Source organism: Podarcis erhardii (assembly GCF_964252035.2).
Source record: "Podarcis erhardii genome assembly, chromosome: 5".
NCBI classification, from domain to species: domain Eukaryota; kingdom Metazoa; phylum Chordata; class Lepidosauria; order Squamata; family Lacertidae; genus Podarcis; species Podarcis erhardii.
In genome coordinates, this window is record NC_138509.1 from 38,211,002 (window position 1) to 38,231,826 (window position 20,825).

The 20,825-nt window shown below is 42.1% G+C and overlaps 1 protein-coding gene across 4 annotated transcripts in view; it reads left to right on the forward strand.

Annotated features, from left to right (window-relative positions):
* Positions 1-4: 4 nt before the first annotated feature.
* The window catches only part of CC2D2B (coiled-coil and C2 domain containing 2B), a 42,309-nt gene continuing 21,488 nt past the window's right edge, over positions 5-20,825 (forward strand). For 3 of the 4 annotated variants that reach the window (XM_081863152.1, XM_081863151.1, XM_081863150.1), the window contains exons 1-17: positions 5-197; positions 1,036-1,124; positions 2,258-2,326; positions 3,734-3,800; positions 4,343-4,422; positions 4,668-4,748; positions 5,790-5,882; positions 7,417-7,600; positions 8,224-8,360; positions 8,468-8,593; positions 9,878-10,087; positions 10,441-10,538; positions 16,521-16,661; positions 17,418-17,544; positions 17,839-17,960; positions 19,405-19,582; positions 20,396-20,546. In XM_081863152.1, coding sequence (XP_081719278.1) covers positions 1,077-1,124; positions 2,258-2,326; positions 3,734-3,800; positions 4,343-4,422; positions 4,668-4,748; positions 5,790-5,882; positions 7,417-7,600; positions 8,224-8,360; positions 8,468-8,593; positions 9,878-10,087; positions 10,441-10,538; positions 16,521-16,661; positions 17,418-17,544; positions 17,839-17,960; positions 19,405-19,582; positions 20,396-20,546 — 1,912 coding nt within the window. In that variant the 5' untranslated portion in view covers positions 5-197; positions 1,036-1,076. The remainder of the gene's footprint in view (positions 198-1,035; positions 1,125-2,257; positions 2,327-3,733; positions 3,801-4,342; positions 4,423-4,667; positions 4,749-5,789; positions 5,883-7,416; positions 7,601-8,223; positions 8,361-8,467; positions 8,594-9,877; positions 10,088-10,440; positions 10,539-16,520; positions 16,662-17,417; positions 17,545-17,838; positions 17,961-19,404; positions 19,583-20,395; positions 20,547-20,825) is intronic. The other variant, XM_081863149.1, reaches the window with a different exon arrangement.

A 20,825-nucleotide genomic window follows, 5' to 3' on the forward strand; every position in this document is an offset into this window, starting at 1 on the left:
GATGACGAGCGGGGCGGGCGGGAGGGAGGCGGTGCGCGTGCTTGTTTCGCTAACGGTAGAAAGGTTACGGTTATAGCCAGGGCGGGAGAGGACGGTCTCTCTGCTTCAGAGCGGGTTGCCGTTTCACTTTGCCTCACCCTAAATGGAGCTGGGACTTGGCCGGCTGAGGAGACGGTTCTCTCCCTTCTAGCTCACCTCAGGAGGAAACGGTCCAGCTAGTCAGGAATGCGGGCGGGGGGGGGGGGGAGAAGGAGTTTCAGTTTTTGAAGAGGTGGGTGCGTGCCTATCAGTGCATTTCTGTGCTGGGGTCAAAAAAGGGGAAGAATAAGATTTTGTCTTACTGCATTTTTATTTTCTAGGATAACTCAGTCAGTAGAGCATGAGACTCTCCATCTTTTTTGGGGGGGGGTGGGTGTTTGAGCCTCCTGTTGAGTGAGAGATTCCTGCATTGCAGGACTAAGATGGTCCTCGCTGGTCCCTTCCAACTCTACAGTTCTGCGATTCTAAGAACTTAGGACTTTCTGGTTCTAAACCTCTGGACCATGTTTATTGACAATAGCAAAACTCCTATTCTCAGTCAGAACTTGGTGGTATTAATGCACTTCTCAAATAGGGCTTCTCAAGTTGGGTGCTTATTTCTTAGACTTGCTTGCATTCCATTGTTATCTTGTGGCAGCCACTTGAAACAATATTGCTTTCATTGCTTAGTTGCTGTAACAGGCCTGCACAGCTATTTCATAGAACTCACAAGCTGTCAAATGTGGCCTGCCAGGGGATTTGACAGCTGCCACTCAAGTGTGCTTGGTATATGAGATGTGGTTGACTTGGAATGTTCCAGGTCACACAGAGCTTCTGTAAGCACATCAGCACACGCTTCTTCTGCATTCTATACCTGCACTCAATGAATGAGCAGTACTGGCACAGAAACATTCTGTACTAGGCAAAAGAATAAGATGAGCTGTGATAGACACAAATATGTGGAATGGAGTAAAGATGGACTGGTTTTTACATTTTAATATTCTGCATATTCCTTCCCAGTTTCCTTGATGACCAACTGAATCCAGTTTTTATATAAAATGGATCCTGAAAAAGAATTAGGAATACTACTGGATAGAAAAACAAAGGCAAGCTATGAAGACTATTTTTAAATGTTTACATTATTACCCAGCTACAATGTCCTAATAATTAGATTTGTTGATCAGTTTTTTTATTCTAGATAAGATAATGATCATAATAACAGGCATATGTTTATTATTATACCCCAAGAATGTACTGCAATTAACAATTAATATGGTTATTCTGAATTTCTTATAATACTCCTATAGATAATAGACTTAAGTTTATTTTAAAAACAAATACATATAAATTATGGCTGCATTCACACAACACTTTATTCTGTTTTCTGGATATTTCCCTAATGGTTAAAATCCCAGGCAAGCAGATGCCTCTTTGGAGGTGAGGATGTGATTGCTTACTTATTAAAACTGAAATTTATTAATGCAACAAGCTCACACATACACTATGTAAAAGAGTGTTAGTTTGCCACTTCCCCTTCCCTGCACTCTCTATCCCTGCCTCTCTTCTCCCCCAACTTCATACAGTATACTACATTAATGTCTCACATCAAATGTAACAGATTTGTAGAAAAGACTCTACAACCTGCAAATAGAGGCAATGCACGTACTTTTGTAACTCAAGGAAATCTTTAATAAAAATTATTTATAAAAATCCTGAAATTAATTGTTATTGTTATTTATAACGACAAACAAAATTGTTATAGTGAACATCCCTACGTTGCAAGAAGCCTAACCTTAACAATACAGTATAATCAAATATTTTTAAAGGCAGCATGTCATGGTACTGAAATTTATTGAAAAGCCTGAGGTTATTTAGTGTAAGAAGATAACTTGGCTAGTGAGATTTAGTTCCCAAATTATGCATCTACATGTAGTCCCTCTTATTTATTTATTTACCACTTGACTATGATAGTCAGTTTACAATAATACAAACAGTTTACAATAATACAATATAAAAAGTAAAAAAAAAAGTTAAATCTATAACATCTGACTTGGATTGAAATGCTTGCTGGAGTAAAAAAATATATATATTCGGTAGGTGTCAAAGGTTCAGTTAGGAAGGAGTTCCCTAAAATTGACTTCATCCTTCTATGCAACATCACACTTTTATTTACATTTGTTTATGAAGTTGTGTATCATATAGATTATGATTTTAGATAGTTTTCTTTTTTATTATCCAGAAAGAAAAGGTTCAGGAAAGAATTGCAAGGAAAAGTAAATCTTTACAGAAAAGAAGTGTCAGAAGAAAGGTACGTTTTACCCCATCACATAGCATGCAAAATATTTACTGGAGCAAGAGTTTGGAAAGCATTTGCTTTTTAATTTTTTTTAAAAATAATCTCTTCTCTACAGAGCTTTCATGGAAAATGTATTTTCCCCCAAATCAGTTTTATCTTGAAAGTGAAATCTTAACTGCGCAGTGCCATTTTATTGCACGTATGGGTGAAGATATAATGACATCAGGGTAAGTTGCTCTAGACCAGCTTTCTTCAACCTGATACCTCCAGATGTTTTGGACTACAATTTCCATCATTCTTACTAGCCAGTGTGATCAATGGTCAGGGATCATGGGAGCTGTAGTCCAGAGCACCTGGAGGGAAACACCAGGTTGGAAAGCTAGTATTAGACATTATGAAGCGAGGCACTTCAACTAAGGTTCCTGTTTTTGTAATCATTTCATATTGTAATATTTGGTTTTGCATTCACTTCAAAGACTCATTGGTGGAGCACTCAAGGGCTTTGGGGGCCTTTCTCTATTTTCTTTTAGTCCTTCAGAATCTCTCAAAAGGCCACTTTAGAAGTTCTAAATACAATAAGAGCCATGGCAGAGGAAGGGGGGGGGTACGGATCTGCCCCAGGTGTCATCACGGGGGGGGGGGGCATGACAAAATGACAAAAATATGAGGTGTTTTTGTTTGTTTGTTTGTTTGTTTGTTTAAATGGGCTCATGAAACTTTTTAGTTCAGTCAATGAACATAACAAAACAGCTGGCACTGGGCGCCACACGGGGGGGCCAGCACTTACCGCGGGGCCTGCAGCATGCCCAAGACACGTGTCTCTCCTGGGAGTGATGTAGTGGCTTGGGGCCTGCAGGCTCCGCACTGCCTAAAATGGCAGTGTGGGACTTGCGTCTGCCCTCCACCTCTCCCTCAGCCGCCCTACAGCTGAGGGGGAGGTGGCGGAGAGGCTCCACGCAGCGCGCCCCACCCCTATGGGCGGCTCGCTCCATCCCCAGCTTCAGGACACGCGTGCCGCACTTGGCACCCAAGCGGGTAGCTACGCCGCTGAACAAGAGGAACTAAAATGGAAATGAGCTTTTGAGAACTCCGTTATACATATAGATACATTTGTTGAACACATGGGACGTCTTGTATCTTGGACAATTAAATGTTTATAGCATGTTGACCAACTCTAAATGTTATTTTGTTTCTAATATGAAGATCATTCTTCTTTGTTTATTCCATTTACTATCTGAATGATGGCATAAACCTTGCCTGCATCACAACGTGAAGTTTTTGTAGGTTGCACACTAGTAAACATTTTGGATGGGGTGATGGTATATGATGTATACAGCTGAAAAAATGAATAAAAATGTGAGGGAATAGTTTTGATCATTTCATTTCAACTTTTCTCTTTTGGTAAATTGTTTAATGTAGCAAACTGAAGATGACATACATGTTGATAGAAAACAAAAAGAAACCCTGGACCAAAATCCACAGGAAGGTAGCTCAATGTTTTTACTCCTTACCAAGTTGTAATATATCACAATGAAGTTCAAGGGCATTTCCACAAATGTGGCTCAGATTAAATTTAGATGTTATTCAAACGTCAAACCTGCATATGACCTTTTCCTGTTTTCATTCTATTCTAAAGTACTGTAATAATATTAGCACTTGATAAAAAATAATACAGAATATTCTGATGTGCTAGAATTAGAATATTCTAATTTTAGATTCTTGTCAACTTTTTGTGCAGATGTTGCAACTTGAAATCATGTGTTTTCTGCATTTTTCTTGTGCAGTGAACTAAATGCACTTTCATTTATAATTTGCACTTTAAGGAGCGAACTTGAAATGTGAATGTATGACTCAAATAAAGAATACTTAATCTAAATTCTTCACAAACTTTGAAAAACCTACTGGATTATTGTCATTTCCTTGAGAATCCAAAATTGTCTATATGAAAAGTACTGCAAAATACATTCCGATAATATTCAAGTATTTTATTGCAAAGTGTGTTTTAAATGTCTGTGCTTTTTATAATAGCTGTGGCTGTAGAAGAAAAACAAAGTAGATTAACTGAAGTATTACGGGATAGAGTGAGAGGGAAGTTGAGAACTGTTAAGGTAAATAGTTTTAATTGAATGTTGATTTAGCATTCAAATGAAACATGTAACTTATTGTATGTATCATTCTATAAAAGGCGGTAAATTCAACCAATTTAAAAGACTCATCATTTCTCCTACACCAATTGGAGTGCATCAGAAAAAAGTTAAGTGCTGAATATGGAAAGCCTGCATTTTATCTCAGTTCTTGTTTTCTCTGTGTTTTTAAAATTACAAGAAGCACACTAAAATATCCTTTGTTTTAGGCTGAACAAGAAGAAAAATCTTGCGACAAACCCTATTCTGATACTAAAGAATACCAACACAACTCTGAAGTGAGCACTGAAGTAATAAAATATTTGTAAAATTGCTGCCAACACTGATAAGCTGCACCATTGCTTTTTATATTCAATTTGGTGCAACAAATTCTAATATGAGCATATTTTTGTAGAATGTGTGATTCTGGTTACTCCTGCCATTACATATAGAAAACACCTGTGCCATCAAGAAGATGGGTACCATTCAGTCTTTAATCTCTTCTCACTGCTTTTTTAAAAAGCACATTCCCACATCCCCTCAAAAAAAGGATCCTGGGAACTGACATTTTTAGGAGTGCTGAGAGGTGTAGCTCTGTGAGGTATAAACTACATTTCCCAGGATTCTTGGGGGTGGGGGCGTGTGTGCTTTAAATATATGGTGCATATTCAAGAATCTCGGCATCAGAGAGGTGGGGAGGGGGGAAGCAAGAGGGAGATGCTTGCTACTTGTTCCTCTTTTTTAAAAAAATATCTCTGATAGCTCTGTAATCTAGAGCTTCTTCTTGCTGTGGCACAAATTTGAGAAAAGCCAAAGAAGCACCCCGCTCTCTCTTAAGCAACAAGATCTAGAGGTGTTTTAAGTTGAAGTTGAAGGTCAGCTGGAGAAGACCGAGATATAGGAATTACCTTTGTTTACAGAAAGATTGGCATATGCTGTCTCCCCTCTACATTCAGAGTACTAAGATCTGAATGATGAAGAAGGTAAATGATTTTGGCAGCAAAGCTATGGGCAGAGGTGTGTGAACTAAGGCATGATAAGGGAAGGTCTAAGAGGAAAATGTTTCATTAGACAGGGTGGGAATGAGAAGATGATGAACCAAAATTTAAGTTGAGAAAGATAGAGATGAATTGGTGGGTTTTTATATAAGAACATGTGACTTGACTTGGTGAGAAGACTGAATATGAGAAGGAGGGAGGGAGTAAAGCAGCCTCAGTGCTAGGTTAGATGGTGATGTTGTCAATGGATATAATAAAGGAAAATTAAGGAAAATTAAGTTTCTGGAGAAAGAGAAGGCTACCCAGTATTTAGCACTACTGACTGATAATTATTCACCAAATTTTAAATCTTAGAATGAAGTCTCCTTTGATGAGGGTTTTATATTTTTTACATCAACGTTTGAAGATTACTCAAAGCTGAAAGAAACTGATCAGGTCATTGACCAGGTACTGCTATTCTTCTCTTCATACAAAGTGCATTCTTTTCTGTTGCATTATGATGCTGGAGTGTCTTGAAAGTCTTCTGTCAAATAGATGTCTAGTAATTGAAGTTGTTTATAGCTACAGTTAATTCACTTTTTCTGTTAACAAAGGAAAATTATGAAATAAGCTATTCAAAAGTTTTCTTCAGTGGCCCTAAACTTATATACAAAATAACTATATAGCCTTAAACAAAAGAAAAAGTAATTTTATTTCATTCATTTTCTTTTTTTCAAAGTACCTTGTACCATAGATTTCCTAGATATATTTGACCATGATCCAAATAAGTATTTGACTTACATTTATAAACAATTGTCGTGGAACTGGAGCTTTCTTTAAAATATTTAACTTTTTCACAGACTTTTCTTATACTTTCTAGTGTTGCAGAGAACAGTTGGCCACTTTAATACCCTGTTGATTACTTCAAAGGGATGAGCTGGGTTGCAATTAGTTGTATATAGGTGAGAAAGTGCCAAAATGAGCAACAATATGGGCTGGACTGGAGATTGCTTGTGAGTGAGCTTGAAGGAAAGAGATGCTTTGAGAGCTAGGTACAAAAAAAAAAGGGCTTGCTGTTTTGTTTTCAAGTGAATGAGAGTGAGGAAGACAGCATCTTGGATGAAATCACTATGCATTTCTTTCACTTGCTTTGTTACTGGAGGGAAATACACTGATATTTGTTTAAGCAGAGACACTGGGAGAGATTAGGTATTTGGGCTGCACAAAGCACCAGACCCTGTATATTTGTTTTTCAACAAGATCAGAGAGGTACTGCCTGTTTCCCCACACCTATGGACTAGACCAGGGGTTGTCAACCTGGTCCCTACTGCCCACTAGTGGGGTTTCAGGATTCTAGGTGGGCGGTAGGGAATTTTATGGCACAAGCTGAATTCTCCTTCTATCGAGCACCGCTGGGCGGTAATGAAATTTTACTATCAAGAAAGGTTCATTAGTGGGCGGTAGGTATAAAAAGGTTGACTATTCCTGGACTAGGCCATGCACTGAAATGCCTGCACATTCTGAATGTAAGCAGTATTGGTGATATTTCATTTTTGAAGTATTTGTGGAAAATGCCTATTTTCATAGAGATAGAAAATAGTGATCCAGGTACTGTATTCAGGAATCACTTAATTCTTCATACTTAGATACTGTTCATTAAACCTGAAAGTTGAAGTATGAGTTTTCTAATTCCAATGAAAACAATAAAATATAACAAAAATTGTAGCTATCAATGTTTATGCATTATAAACAATCAAAGGGTAACAATAAGGTGCGTCCTTTATTAGGACCTATTGAAAGATTAGAAAGAAGTGAGCAAACTGGTCCTAATAATGGTGTTACAGCACTACATAAAACATACTGGACTCATAAAATTATAAAGCAATTTCTCTGGAAATTACCTATATCTATTCCAACATGTTTATGTAGATTGTTTTCTGTTGGTATCTGTCCCATCGGTCTCTATATTTCTATCACACTTATTTTTTATTATGATTAACAGAAATCTATAAGTGACAGCCTTCAAAATGTCTGTGGCTTAAATGAACAAGCTCCTTTGCTTGATCATGTGAGAGAAATACTACTACCAGAACTGCTTGAAGTAAAACCTCCTGTGTGTGAAAGCAGTAATCTCGATAAGCAAAAGCAATGGGACCAACAACTTTTTCTGCCAAGCACTTCCCCGGGTAATGTATGTTGCAAAATATGACAGTGACTTAGATCTTACAAATGTGCAGGTGAACACACAAATGCCCAGTAGACTACAGATAGTCTGATCCTGTTCATTTTCTGGTACAAATGCAGAAATGACTGCCACCCCTCACCAGGTAAGAGGCCATGGAATGCATGGAAACTGCCTGTTTTCAGGTTAGTCCATTAAGAGACTAGTTCTTCAAAAGTGGGCAGAGTTTAAGAGAGGTGGGCTAGAGGCAGAAACTCTAAAGGTCCTAGAACACTTTCAGTCCTTGTCAAAGCAAGTTGTTTGCTAGGAGCTCTGCTTGGTGCTGTGATAATAGACCTGCCTTGCTATATGAGCTTATCTGCAGGACCAGAACAGGACACATTTCAGTATCAACCGTTCTGAGAGAGAAGGAAGGATTAGAGAGAAGAGCAAAAGTTAGTGAAAGAGAGGGCTCATTTTAAAATTTGCTATATTTGGCGTAGGTGGTTAAGCAGTTTGTTTTGTGTTACTGTTGTACTTTTCTGGATCAGATTTAAATATCTGACCAACAAAAAGAAGAGGATAAATTAATACAAGAATTTACATTCTACCTATATGTCACCCTAACTTCATAATAATTGTTCTCAGTTATACAGAGCTGTAAATTGCCAGACAATATGGCACCACGATTCCTAGAAGATGAAGGATTTTATATTCCAAGAAAGCCTCGTGTATCTAGGAATACATACTACAAAATGGAAAACCGTCTTCTTCAGCAAGATGGGGTAAATGTGCTGCTTAGTTTCTAAAAACTTCTGTTACTTAAATAATATGTTTAAAAAGAAGATGACTTGTTTAATGTTGTTTGTGCTTCTGAATCATATTTATTAAGGGGAAAAACTGGTTTGACGAAAGCGGGGAAATAATGTCATTGCCTTCTCCAATCAAACCATCAAGTTACTACAGAGTGTTTTTTCCTTCTGAGATTGACCCACGATTAAAGACAACATACAGGAAGGTTTGTTTTTTTCCACTTTAAAAAAACAAAAACGCTTCCTTTTTAAGACTATTATTTTGCTAGGAAATGCTTTATATTCCCGGGCTAGAAATACTATGTAGGGCTGGGAGTATATTTTAGATGGAATTGTTAATTCACATCTTTACAATTAATGAAAGTTGAGGAAGCTCTCTACTGCACTAGGAGTTGTGCAGTGTACTACTAAAATGGAATGAATATATTTGAGCTAATATTAACAGTAATATATAATATCTTATGTTTTAGCTAAAATATTTTAATGTACTTCATTCATTTTATATACATACAGTACACTTAAAATCTAGTGATCAAATAAAATTCTATAACTCTAGTGATTTCTATAAATTAGTTTGCTAAGGAATCAAACACACATGAAGTTAAATAATGGTCTGAAGGCACACCAACTTGTTCATAGGTAGGGTCTGATTAGTGCACAAGTGTCTGGAAATCACATGTACTTGGGTGCTATGATGAAAGAAATTCAGGATATTAATGCGATAAAATTAATATTAAAAATGTTTAGTTTATCTGAAGTAAGACTAATAGTCACCAGAGTGACTTAGAATAAACACCTTTGATTTGGGGTGGAGGTATGTTTATCATGCCTTTTTACATACCGTATGTAATATTTCTGCTCTCATGTGAAATACACCTTATATTTTTGTAGATGTGATAAATTCTTGAACAGTGGTACCTCGGGCTACATATGCTTCAGGTTACATATGCTTCAGGTTACAGACTCCGCTAACCCAGAAATATTACCTCGGGTTAAGAACTTTGTTTCAGGATGAAAACAGAAATTGCACACCACCGGCGCAGCGGCAGCAGGAGCCCCCATTAGCTAAAGTGGTGCTTCAGGTTAAGAACAGACCTCCAGAATGAATTAAGTTCTTAACCCGAGGTACCACTGTACATATATTTAAGGCTGAATCATATAGCAACTCAAAAGGACTAAATAAGAGTAAGAGTTAGTTTAGTAACCAAGAATTAAGACAGAAATAGTTTTTAGGAGAGTCAATTGATACGAGAGAAGCATCACTTTCCACAGTGTAGACTTACACACATTTTTCTCCACTCTTATCTCTGGTCAAGGAGGTTATTCAGTTTTTTTTTTTTTAAATGTTGTGAAAACCTAGAAAACAAAGCAAAAACTACCTATCAGAGCCAAAAACATGTATGCCAGATGAAGTAATTCCTCATTTAAACCATATTCAACTCTGAAAAACTTGTTGCTTCACCTCAAATTTACTTTTTTTTTAAACACAGGCAATGCCACCTCAACTGGAAAACTGCATCATAACTAAGTCAGAGGAACAGAGCAAAATTTATCAACTGGATCTTAACATATCAAGTATTGTGTTTAGCCATCATTTTTTTTTCAACTGTGAACAAGTACTGGCTGCCAGGTTGCTTGACCTTTATGACTGCTTTCAACAACGGCAGCAGCAAAACGTTACTCTCTTGCTATCTGAAAAAGTAAGAAAATGCTTTATCTTACAGTTTTAGTTATAAGGTATGATGTAAAAGGCTTTAAGACTTCAGGATGTCACAGCTTGAAGACTTGGTGTCTTCATTCTGACAGAATGGGCAGTAAAATAGCAAATGTAAATCCATGTAAATGAATGCAAAGTGATGCATATCAGGGCAGGAAAAAACCAACAACCCTAAATATCCAGAAAGGATATTGTCCTGTAGAGTGTGACACTTTCATTTTAAAATATTAATAATTTTGAGCTAATAAAATATTAATAATTTTAACAAAATATCACATGAAGTTATTTGCTAATAAAAGATTTAATGCATTTTAAATAAATTATTTTTAATTACAGCTCAAAGCATTAATAAGTTCCACAAAATTACTGGAAAGTAACTTAAAAACAAGTGAGCTAAGTACGAAAACTTTGAAGGATTACAGATCACAAATAAGGTACCTATTTAAAATGGGGCAGGAGGAGGAATTGACCGTGCTATAGGTATATACTGCTTTGGTCAGTGCTGATTTCCAAGAGTACAAAATTGAAAATAGTGAGTAATCTGCATTGACTCTGTTATGTACTGAGTCGAATAGGATCCAAACTGCAGCAGTCTGATTGGTCCTAGAACAATAGGATCCAAATTGCAGCAGTCTGATTGGTCCTAGAACAATGCAGCAGTATGATTGGTTGGCAGGAACCACCCAATCATGCTCCAGATTGAAGTGAATCCACAACCTGATTGGTTTACAGTACAATTCCGGAATTAGCCAATCATGTGCAGCCCATTGTGTAAATAATGTATATAAGGCAGATACTTTGAGGGGACTTTCATTCATTCCTCCTCACCACTATGAGCTGAATAAAGAGCATGAAATCACTTTGCGACTCCGAGTATATTTCACTGGCGACGAGGATGGGATCCCGCTGAGCTGACTGCCACACACAGCACCGCAGCACCGCCACCTGCCGCACCGCTGCCTCGCACCGTGTATCCAGGCTTCAGCTCCGGGACACAAGGAACTCAGAATGGCAACTGACAGCAACTTCTCGCCGTTCAACCCAGCATCTGGAGACTGGGAAGCGTACGCCTCCCGTTTCACCTTCCTCCTAGAAGCCAAAGGGGTCACCGATGATGAAGACGCCAAGAAGAGGGCAATATTCTTCAGCGTCTGCGGAGAGGAGACATTTGAAATCGCCCGGGCTCTCCTTGCGCCTGAAGACGTTGCTACTGTTCCATACAAAACAATAATGGAACAGCTGAAGGGGCACTTTTCGCCACAGCCCTCAGTGGTGGCTCGTCGAAATGCCTTCTACGCAAAGCGGCAAGCCCCTGGGGAAACCATAACTGGGTTTGTGACCTCTCTCCGCCAAGCCGCCCGGTTCTGCAACTTCTCAGAGCTGGAGAACATGCTTCGTGACCGCCTCGTCGGTGGCCTGAGGGATGAGAAGCTGCAACGACGCCTCTACGCTAAGAAGAACCTAACGTTCCAGGTCGCTCTGGAGGAGGCCCTGGCAACGGAAGCTGCCGAGAGGTCGACACAAGAGGCACGGCCGAGCCAGCCGTCCCAACCGAGGGTCCACCATGAAGACCTCACCGACGACTCAGGATCTGACAGGGAGGAGGTGCACCGAGTACAGCAGCGCACTCAAGCAGCCCACATACCACAGCTGCCTCGACGAGAAGGAGGGAACTGCGCAAGCTGTGGAGAAAGTCATGAGAGGAGGACCTGCCGTTTCCGCAATGCAGAGTGCAGACAGTGCAGAAAATCGGGACACATCGCCCGGGTGTGTCGGGCTCGGCCCACCCGACACCAGGCATCAGACGACCAATCCAAGAACCCCAGGTCCCGGGGCCCAACGCACCAAGGCAACTCGACAGAGCTCACGGACTTCCAGGTATACCAGTTGCCCCACCCCAACATAGAGAAAATTTATGTAGAGGTACAGATAGAGGGGGCCCCATGCCGCATGGAGCTTGACACGGGTTCAACTCTATCCATAATCTCGGCAAGGACCTTAAGGAAACTGTGTCCTACTGGGGGTCCCAAACTCAGGCCGGCCCCATTCACCCTCCGGGACTTCCAGAAACGTAAGGTCCCCACAATGGGGGTGGGGACCTTCAGGGTGCAATACCGAGGGCGGACGCGGCAACTGGACTTGCTTGTGGTCAAGGGCCCCTACATTAGCTTACTGGGATTGGCATGGTTTGGACCACTGGGGCTAGCTGTCACTGGGGTGAACCACACTAGCTTACAAGTGGACGTGGACGCCATATGCAAGGAATTTCCGGGGGTTTTCGATGGGAAATTGGGACAGTATACGGGCCCCCCCATTGCTCTACAGCTTGACCCCGCAGTACGACCAGTCAGGCTCAAGGCCCGCCGGGTCCCGTTCGCTCTGAAACCCCGTATAGACGAGGAATTGGACCGGCTCGTGGAGCAAGGAGTGCTGGAACCGGTACCTAATGCCCCCTGGGAAACCCCAATCGTCACACCTGTCAAGCCTAATGGCTCAGTCCGCATCTGCGCAGACTACAAATGTACCATAAACAAGGCCCTCACGGCCCATGCATACCCAGTGCCAGTGGTCAGCCATGTCCTTGCCACCCTGGCTGGGTCGAAAATTTTTGGCAAGCTGGACTTGGCCCAAGCATATCAACAGCTGCCAGTAGATGAGGCAACAGCAGAGGCACAGACGATTGTGACGCACAGAGGAGCATTCAGGGTAAAGCGGCTGCAATTCGGTGTCAGCGTGGCACCAGGCATATTCCAGAATCTAATGGACTCTCTCCTTAAAGGGATTCCTGGCGTCACCCCCTTCTTCGATGATGTGTTGATTGCCGGGCCCACACCAGAGGAGTTTGAGGACCGCCTCCGCACCGTTCTGCACCGTTTCCAGACAGCGGGTCTCAAGGTAAAGCGGGAAAAATGTCTACTAGGAGTGCCCCAGGTGGACTTTCTGGGATTCATGGTGGACGCAGAAGGGGTCCACCCGACTGGGGACAAGGTACGGGCCATTTGTGATGCCCCAGCGCCCAGGAACAAGACTGAACTTCAGGCCTTCTTGGGACTATTGAACTTTTACCATTCCTTCCTTCCCCACAAGGCGGCGGTAGCGGAGCCCCTACACAGACTCCTGGACAAGCGGGCCCCTTGGGTGTGGGGCCATCGCCAGGAGGCCGCATTCCAGGCAGTCAAGGACTTGCTTGTCTCAAACTCGGTCTTGGCACACTTCGACGAGAAGCTGCCGGTGGTGCTAGCATGCGACGCCTCACCCTATGGCATTGGCGCTGTCCTGGGACACCAACTCCCAGATGGAAGAGAGGTACCGGTGGCATACTTTTCCCAGACACTCAACGCAACCGAGCGGAACTACTCACAAATCGACAAGGAGGGCCTGGCAATCGTGAAGGGAGTAAAAAAATTCCATGATTTCTTGTATGGGCGGCCCTTCACCGTGGTGACTGACCACAAACCGTTGCTTGGCTTGTTTGCCCCCGAAAAGCAGACCCCCCAAGTGCTGTCTCCTCGTGTCCTCAGGTGGTCAATTTTCCTTGCCAGCTACCAGTATGCACTGATTCACCGCCCTGGGAAGGCGATGGGCCATGCGGACGCCCTCAGCAGGCTACCACTACCAGAAACAGGCCCCGACCCGGCACCTGCACAAGAGGTTATGAGCCTGGAGCTGCTTCCCGACCGCCCCATTCAGGCACAAGAAGTTGCACACCATTCCAAGAAAGATAGGGTCATCTCCCGGGTCCTGGACTGGGTGTGGAGGGGATGGCCCAGCAGCAGCCCCGGGCCAGAATTCGCCAGCTACACAACCCGCAAACATGAACTGTCGGCCCACAAGGGGTGCCTGTTATGGGGAAGCAGGGTCGTTGTTCCCCAGCCCCTCCGCAAAAGGGTCCTCACAGCCCTACACGAGACACACCCAGGGGTAGTAAGAATGAAGGCCCTTGCCAGGAGTTATGTGTGGTGGCCGGGGATCGACGGAGAGATAGAGGCCTGGGTCAAACACTGCCAGGCCTGCCAAGAATCCCGCCCAGATCCCCCAAGGGCCCCAGTCCAGTCCTGGGAGTCTGCCCGAGCACCATGGTCACGCCTGCATGTGGACTTCGCTGGCCCCTTTCAGGCGAAAACATTCTTCATAGTGGTGGACTCCTACACCAAATGGCTGGAAGTCGCACTGGTACCATCCACTTCTACATCCGCAGCCATCCGGGTACTACGCAGGCTGTTTGCAACGCACGGGCTCCCTGACACTCTCGTCTCAGACAACGGGACTGCATTTACGTCAGGAGAATTCCAAACCTTCACAGCGCAGAACGCCATCCGCCACATCCGTTCGGCGCCATTCCACCCTGCCACCAATGGCCAAGCAGAACGCATGGTGCGGACCACCAAGGACACCCTTCGCCGCATGACGCAAGGGGATTGGGAGTACCGCCTTGCCACATTCCTTCTAGCACAGCACAGCACCCCCAGCTCAACGACTGGCCGGAGCCCCGCTGAACTACTAATGGGTCGGCGCCTTGCAATCAGATTGGACCGCCTTCACCCCGATAGAGCTCAGGATGAGGTAGGGGTGGGGGAAGGCAGGAACCCCCGGACCTTCGAGGCCCAGGACCCAGTGTACGCAAAGAATTTTGGGGCAGGCCCTGCATGGGTACCCGCCACAGTCACCAGGGTCACTGGCCCCGTGTCGTACGAGGTGCTAACGGATGGGGGGCAATGCTGGCGCCGCCACTGTGACCAGATACGGCGACGATTCCCGGGAGAAAACCAGGAGGAGGAGGACAGGTCAGAGGAGTCCCAGGGGAACAGTGGGGCAGTGAGGCCCATAGAGCAGCAGGGGCCAGCAGGAGAGGCAGAACCAGTAAATACAGAGAGGTCCCGGGAGGCCGAAAGGACACCGGAACCAGAACCACGACTGAGCGAGCCGGTTGCGCCAGACCAAACAGCCTCATCACAGCCAGCATCCTTGGAACACGAGCCAGAACCAGAACCCCGGACCAGGGAACACCCCAGGCCGCAACGCACACGTAGGCCGCCAGCGTACCTTGAGGACTATGAATGCGACCTCCCGGGCAGGACTGGAACTTAGAGGGGAGGGGTGTTATGTACTGAGTCAAATAGGATCCAAACTGCAGCAGTCTGATTGGTCCTAGAACAATAGGATCCAAATTGCAGCAGTCTGATTGGTCCTAGAACAATGCAGCAGTATGATTGGTTGGCAGGAACCACCCAATCATGCTCCAGATTGAAGTGAATCCACAACCTGATTGGTTTACAGTACAATTCCGGAATTAGCCAATCATGTGCAGCCCATTGTGTAAATAATGTATATAAGGCAGATACTTTGAGGGGACTTTCATTCATTCCTCCTCACCACTATGAGCTGAATAAAGAGCATGAAATCACTTTGCGACTCCGAGTATATTTCAGACTCAAAATCAATTCCCTGAGGCAACTGATTAAGCTGCTTTGAGGTTTTAACCACATTGTCCCACCCCCATCAAATAGAAAATAAATTCTATGAAATAAAATGAAAAACAAACATCACCATCATTTCAATTTGTTACCCACCCTTCAGCATCATATCCCAGGGTAATTTATAACAATGTAAAATTCAAAAAAGTTAAAGCAAGTTGCAGTTCCAGGAATAGGGTGGGTTCTGTAAATATATATCTCGGGTGTCAAAGCCCAGGTAAAGGAGTGCATCTTCAGCATACAGTGGAAACTATGTACTGTGAAAGCACCAGATGCAGATACATGTAAATTGTTATTCTGTTATTTAGTTGTAGGTCTAGGCCCAGACCTCTTTTTCTTGGAAGTGGGTAGCATTAGTGGGTAGTTTGGTGGGTGTCAATCTGAATGGTACCATGAATCCCTTCCAATTCTTGGGCTCCTGCATCTGTGCGGATAGAATGTACAGGCTTGCCAAACCAATTCCTTTATTAAGCTAATGACTTTGTCTGGCTTGTTAAGCACCATGATTAGCATAACCAAAGAAGTTGCTCTGTGCCATACAAGAAATGGGTGGGATTTCCCCCACCCACCCTCTCTCTTGCGTAGGAGAGCATTGGCATCCTCTTGCCTATGAGCTGGAAGCAGGAGACACAGATATGAAGTGAGCTTAAGTTGTATATATGTGGAAATAAAACCATCTATCCTAAAGATGCCACAGTCTCTGCTGACCTTCATTCCAAGCAAACCAAATTCTGGGCAAAGTGCTGGAACCCCTAGAATCTCTCACTGCTTGGAAACTGGGGCAGTGTGTAACTATATTTATAAAATACGTTAATCTCAGGGGAAATGAATGTACAATTTATGTCATGATTTTAGATTTTAGTTTAACAACTGCAAATCATTAAATGGAATTTTAAGTTTGTGCTCAGGTTTTTTTTTCTGTTTTGCATCATAAAATACAAGAAATACCAGGATATTACATGATATAGAACACCAAAGAGATAAATGCTTAATACAAAGTATTATGAAAGTATGGAAACAAATAAAATCTCTACGGAGACAGCAAGGATTTGTTAGTTCTACTGTCAGGCTGCAATTTCAAAAGTAAGTGGTAATGATTTTCTTTCATATACGATTTTTAATTCTTCAGAAAGATTTAATCTAGTCCTTGTGTGTTTGTGTTTCTCAAAAAGAAGAAATGGAATTTATCGCAGTTTGTTTGTTTATATGTACTGATAAACAGCTTGATATCTTTAAAATCTCTAAAAATTAATCTAAAATCTAAAAAGACAAAAAGCAGGATTTTGTGTGCTCAGTAAACTAACAATATTTGGAGATCAAGGAGTATGTTTCTCTGAGGGTGTGATGTAGGGCAGTATATTTTGTTGGAAAGCTTAGGCCAGGCTTCCTCAACCTCGGCCCTCCAGATGTTTTTGAGACTACAATTCCCAGCATTCCTGACCACTGGTCCTGCTAGCTAGGGATCATGGGAGTTGTAGGCCAAAAAACAGCTGGAGGGCCGAGGTTGAAGAAGCCTGGCTTAGGCTGTGTGCCTCCATCTATGCTTAACCTGTATATTTGTAAATAAATTCAAATATTACAAAATGCAGTCGACCTCCAAAGATTTCCTTTCAAAGGAACAAAACTCAGATAATAGCTGCAGAGGCAGAGCACTGGAGGGCTATAATTGGGTGTGAGAAGAGTGATGGGTGAAAGAGGTAGCAAAGAGGTTAAGCACTTCCTTTCTCCAGTTATATCCTCTTCACATTAAAAAGGGAGAGGAATCGTACAACCAAATGTCAGATAACATTTGAGCCTAAATGTAGAGGTTTCATTGTTTTCTCCCCATCTTTGAATAAGGCTGACATATATCTCAGAACTTGATGAATTCGAAGGCAACATATCAGAAGAGAATGAAAATGCTCCAAGAGACGAAAGATATACTGATTTATCAAACAAATTTTCAGCAGCTGGAAGAAGACAGAAGGTTCTTAAGTTGAAGGAGTTGCAGAATAGTAAATCATTGTGCCATAGGAAAATTGCTGTGATTAGCACTGTTCCCTGTTGGTTTGTGCTCAGTTAATTTCTGGCGCTTATTGTAGAAATCTGGTTGACCTTATGAATATTTTATATACAGTGTAAATTCAGAATTGAAGAGTACTCTATCTCATACATGCCAGTCTAAGCTTATTACACCAGGTTTTTTAATTGGAATGCAGATATTGTGGTTTGTTTGAAATAATATATTGGGTGCGATGAAAATACAAATATTGATTTCTAGGGATGCTTGGATTCAGCTCATACCTTCCAAACTGCAATGGACATCGGAGGGATAAATGAACCTCTTTTGGTACCACATCTTACCTTTGTAACAGAAATAACAGCAGACGACATGTGCCCTCTGTGAGTTGCAGGTTTTCTTTTTTTTAGTTTTACAAAGCACCTATATAAAAACGTATTTCCCCAGTAGTATAAATACTACTGGGGGGGAATTTATATATGTGTGTGTATATATGTGTGTGTGTGTGTGTGTGTGTGTGTGTGTGTGTGTGTACACATACACATACATATATGAGACACAAAGAGAAGACTGTGCACCTGTAGATTTCTGCTTATTTATTGAGTTTTATAATGCTTTATGGTGGGGGAAGGGGGGAAATGCCCCTTAAGTGAGCCGGCCCCCAGCCAGCCCATCCCACACCTCACTTTGCTTCTGAAAGTGGAGATGCCAATGACAATAGCCTATGCATGTCTGATATCCAGAAAGAACTATGTTCCACTGGTTCTTTCCACCCCACCATTATGCCCATTACTGTATATTAATGCTGTCCTCCAAGACTATTTCTGAAGTTCAGCATTTCCCATCTTGAAGCAGTAGGGGGAGCCAAATCCTATGTGAAGACCATCACTGAATGGAAAACCTGGAAATTTCCTGAATGTTTGGCTGTCAGTTACTCTGAATTTCTGCTAATTGTAGGACACAGTGCACTATGGGTATAATCCAGTTATATCCATGTGCTTATGCAGGCCCTTCTTACCCATTAAGGCTAGTGGCGCAGGGCGCCGGGGCGCCAAGTTCTGGAGGGCGCCAGGCAAGAGTCCGGGGAACACCGAACGAGCGTGCTGAGTGAGCGAGGGTTCGTGTCCTGCTCCCACCGAGCCGCTCCCGCCTGCAGGTGCCAAATTCTGCGGGGTGCCAGAACGTTAAAAGGGAAAAAACCGAGCTGACAGCACAAAGTGCCTCTTCCCCACTGGAGAGCCGCCCTCCAGCCACTGCCCGCCTCCTCTAGCCCTAAAAAAAGGTCAACTCTGGGAAAGGGGGGGCGCCGGAGGGATCTTACCCCCCCCCCGCCCCGTCTCCAAATCTGCCCTGGATCCCCCAGCCCTTTGGAGCAGATTTGGGGTGTGTGGGAGCTGCAGGTTAGAGGAGAGGAAGAAGCAGCTTCGCTGTGTGAGCAATGGGTCCATAATTTTTGGAGCTCTTAATAATTCTTGTGGTAAAAGGAAACACACATATGAGAATTGTGACTTTGAACCCTAGTGATAGAAAGAAAATGTATCTTTATTATTGATTTCAAGATCTTTAATAACTTTGCACAAGTTAAAGAAAATATGTGATTATGCTGTAATCCCCCACTTTTTGGTTTGACATGGAATATATAATTAATATTCAATTTAATTATGTACACATTAAACATTTAAAATTTTCGCTGTAGTGAGAACCAATGTAGGAAAAGTGTGAGCACATATTTTATTGTACTTTGAAAGTTTCCTCTGATTTGTTGGCTGGTTCTGTATATAAATATTAATATATTATTTGATCTGGTCTGTATTCCGGTATGTTTAGAGATGAACGACAGAGAAGAGAAAAAGTCAAAATGGAAAAATACTTTATTAAAATATATTACAACAATAAATTGGTCTCCTCTACTTCCGAAGCGCCTCTTCACCAGGATTTTAAAGTAATATTTCAGCAGATTTTTAGAATTCAAGTATTAAACTGGCCTGAATCTCTTCGATTAGAGGTATGCCTAGTTAGATGATAAAAATAGTTTAACAGTGTACCATAGCTGAAGCTGTTCTTTACAAACCATGCACTTTGAAGAAAATTGGATTGTATTTTGATGTAATATTTAAGAACTATTGTTCATACTCAGCATAGCTTCCTGTATTTTTATTTTAATGGGTAGGCTGCATAAAAATTGTGTGAATCTATGGTGTTCCATAATGTGTGAAAATGTCACATGTCTTTTTCACGCTGTCAGGATTTGGCATCTCAAATTTCCGTGGTGCCCTGTGCAACGCCAAAATCCGGCACTCCCTGCCTCTTGCCTTCCATTGGATATCATAGTTGTGGCATTTGCTTCAGCACCCCAAACGCTCCATGCCCGGAGTGATTGTACCAGTCACCCTCCCCTAGACCCACCTTTGATGCTGTGTTATATTATCTGTACATGCCAGTGGAAACTGGGGCCAATTGTGGCTTCCTTGTAGGACGTGCTTATGGTAAAGAAGAAAAGATGTAGTTACATTTTGGGAGTACATCATGAGTCCATGTGATGCAGCTATTGATTTTGTAATGTGTGGATTTTAGAACATATTTATAATCTTAGATCAGTGGTACCTTTTACACAATATTGTGCTGTACTGATGACTACTTGTTTATTTAAAAAGAATCCACTTTGCACTAGGTACAGTACTGATTTATAAGATATCAGCCTTTTAATATGTGTATAATAGGGGTTTTTTTGCATATTTTTTTCCTTGCCTTTCTTTGGTTAAGCTGAGACAGCTTAATCTTCTTTTTTAAAAACATTGGGTGATTTGTTTAATTTTAGATATTTGAATCAAGTAGAAAACCGACTTTGTTGGCCAAAGTGTACTTACCTCTTCCCAATAATGTTACATTGAAAAGCAAAGATGTTCTGGACGAGGCAGAGTTTAGTTGTGAACAACAAGTTAAACCTTCCAGTGGGGCAGTGGGAAGCAGTAAGTTCATAATATATGTTTTTAACTCGATAGGTATGGTGGTGGTGACTACTATTTTGCGGATCATTCAAAGCAATATGCTACAATATGTCTCTGTGGATGATCAGTACAGGAAACTAGATATGGGAAGGGTGCCTCTATTAATTCTGCTGCACCTGTCAGTATGATAATGGCTTTCTTTTTTAAAATGCTTATTCCTCCCGTTATATCCAGTGATATATTTGATAGAATTAAAAGGTTTTTAAATAGAGCCCCCAAACTCTGAGGATATTTAGCTTT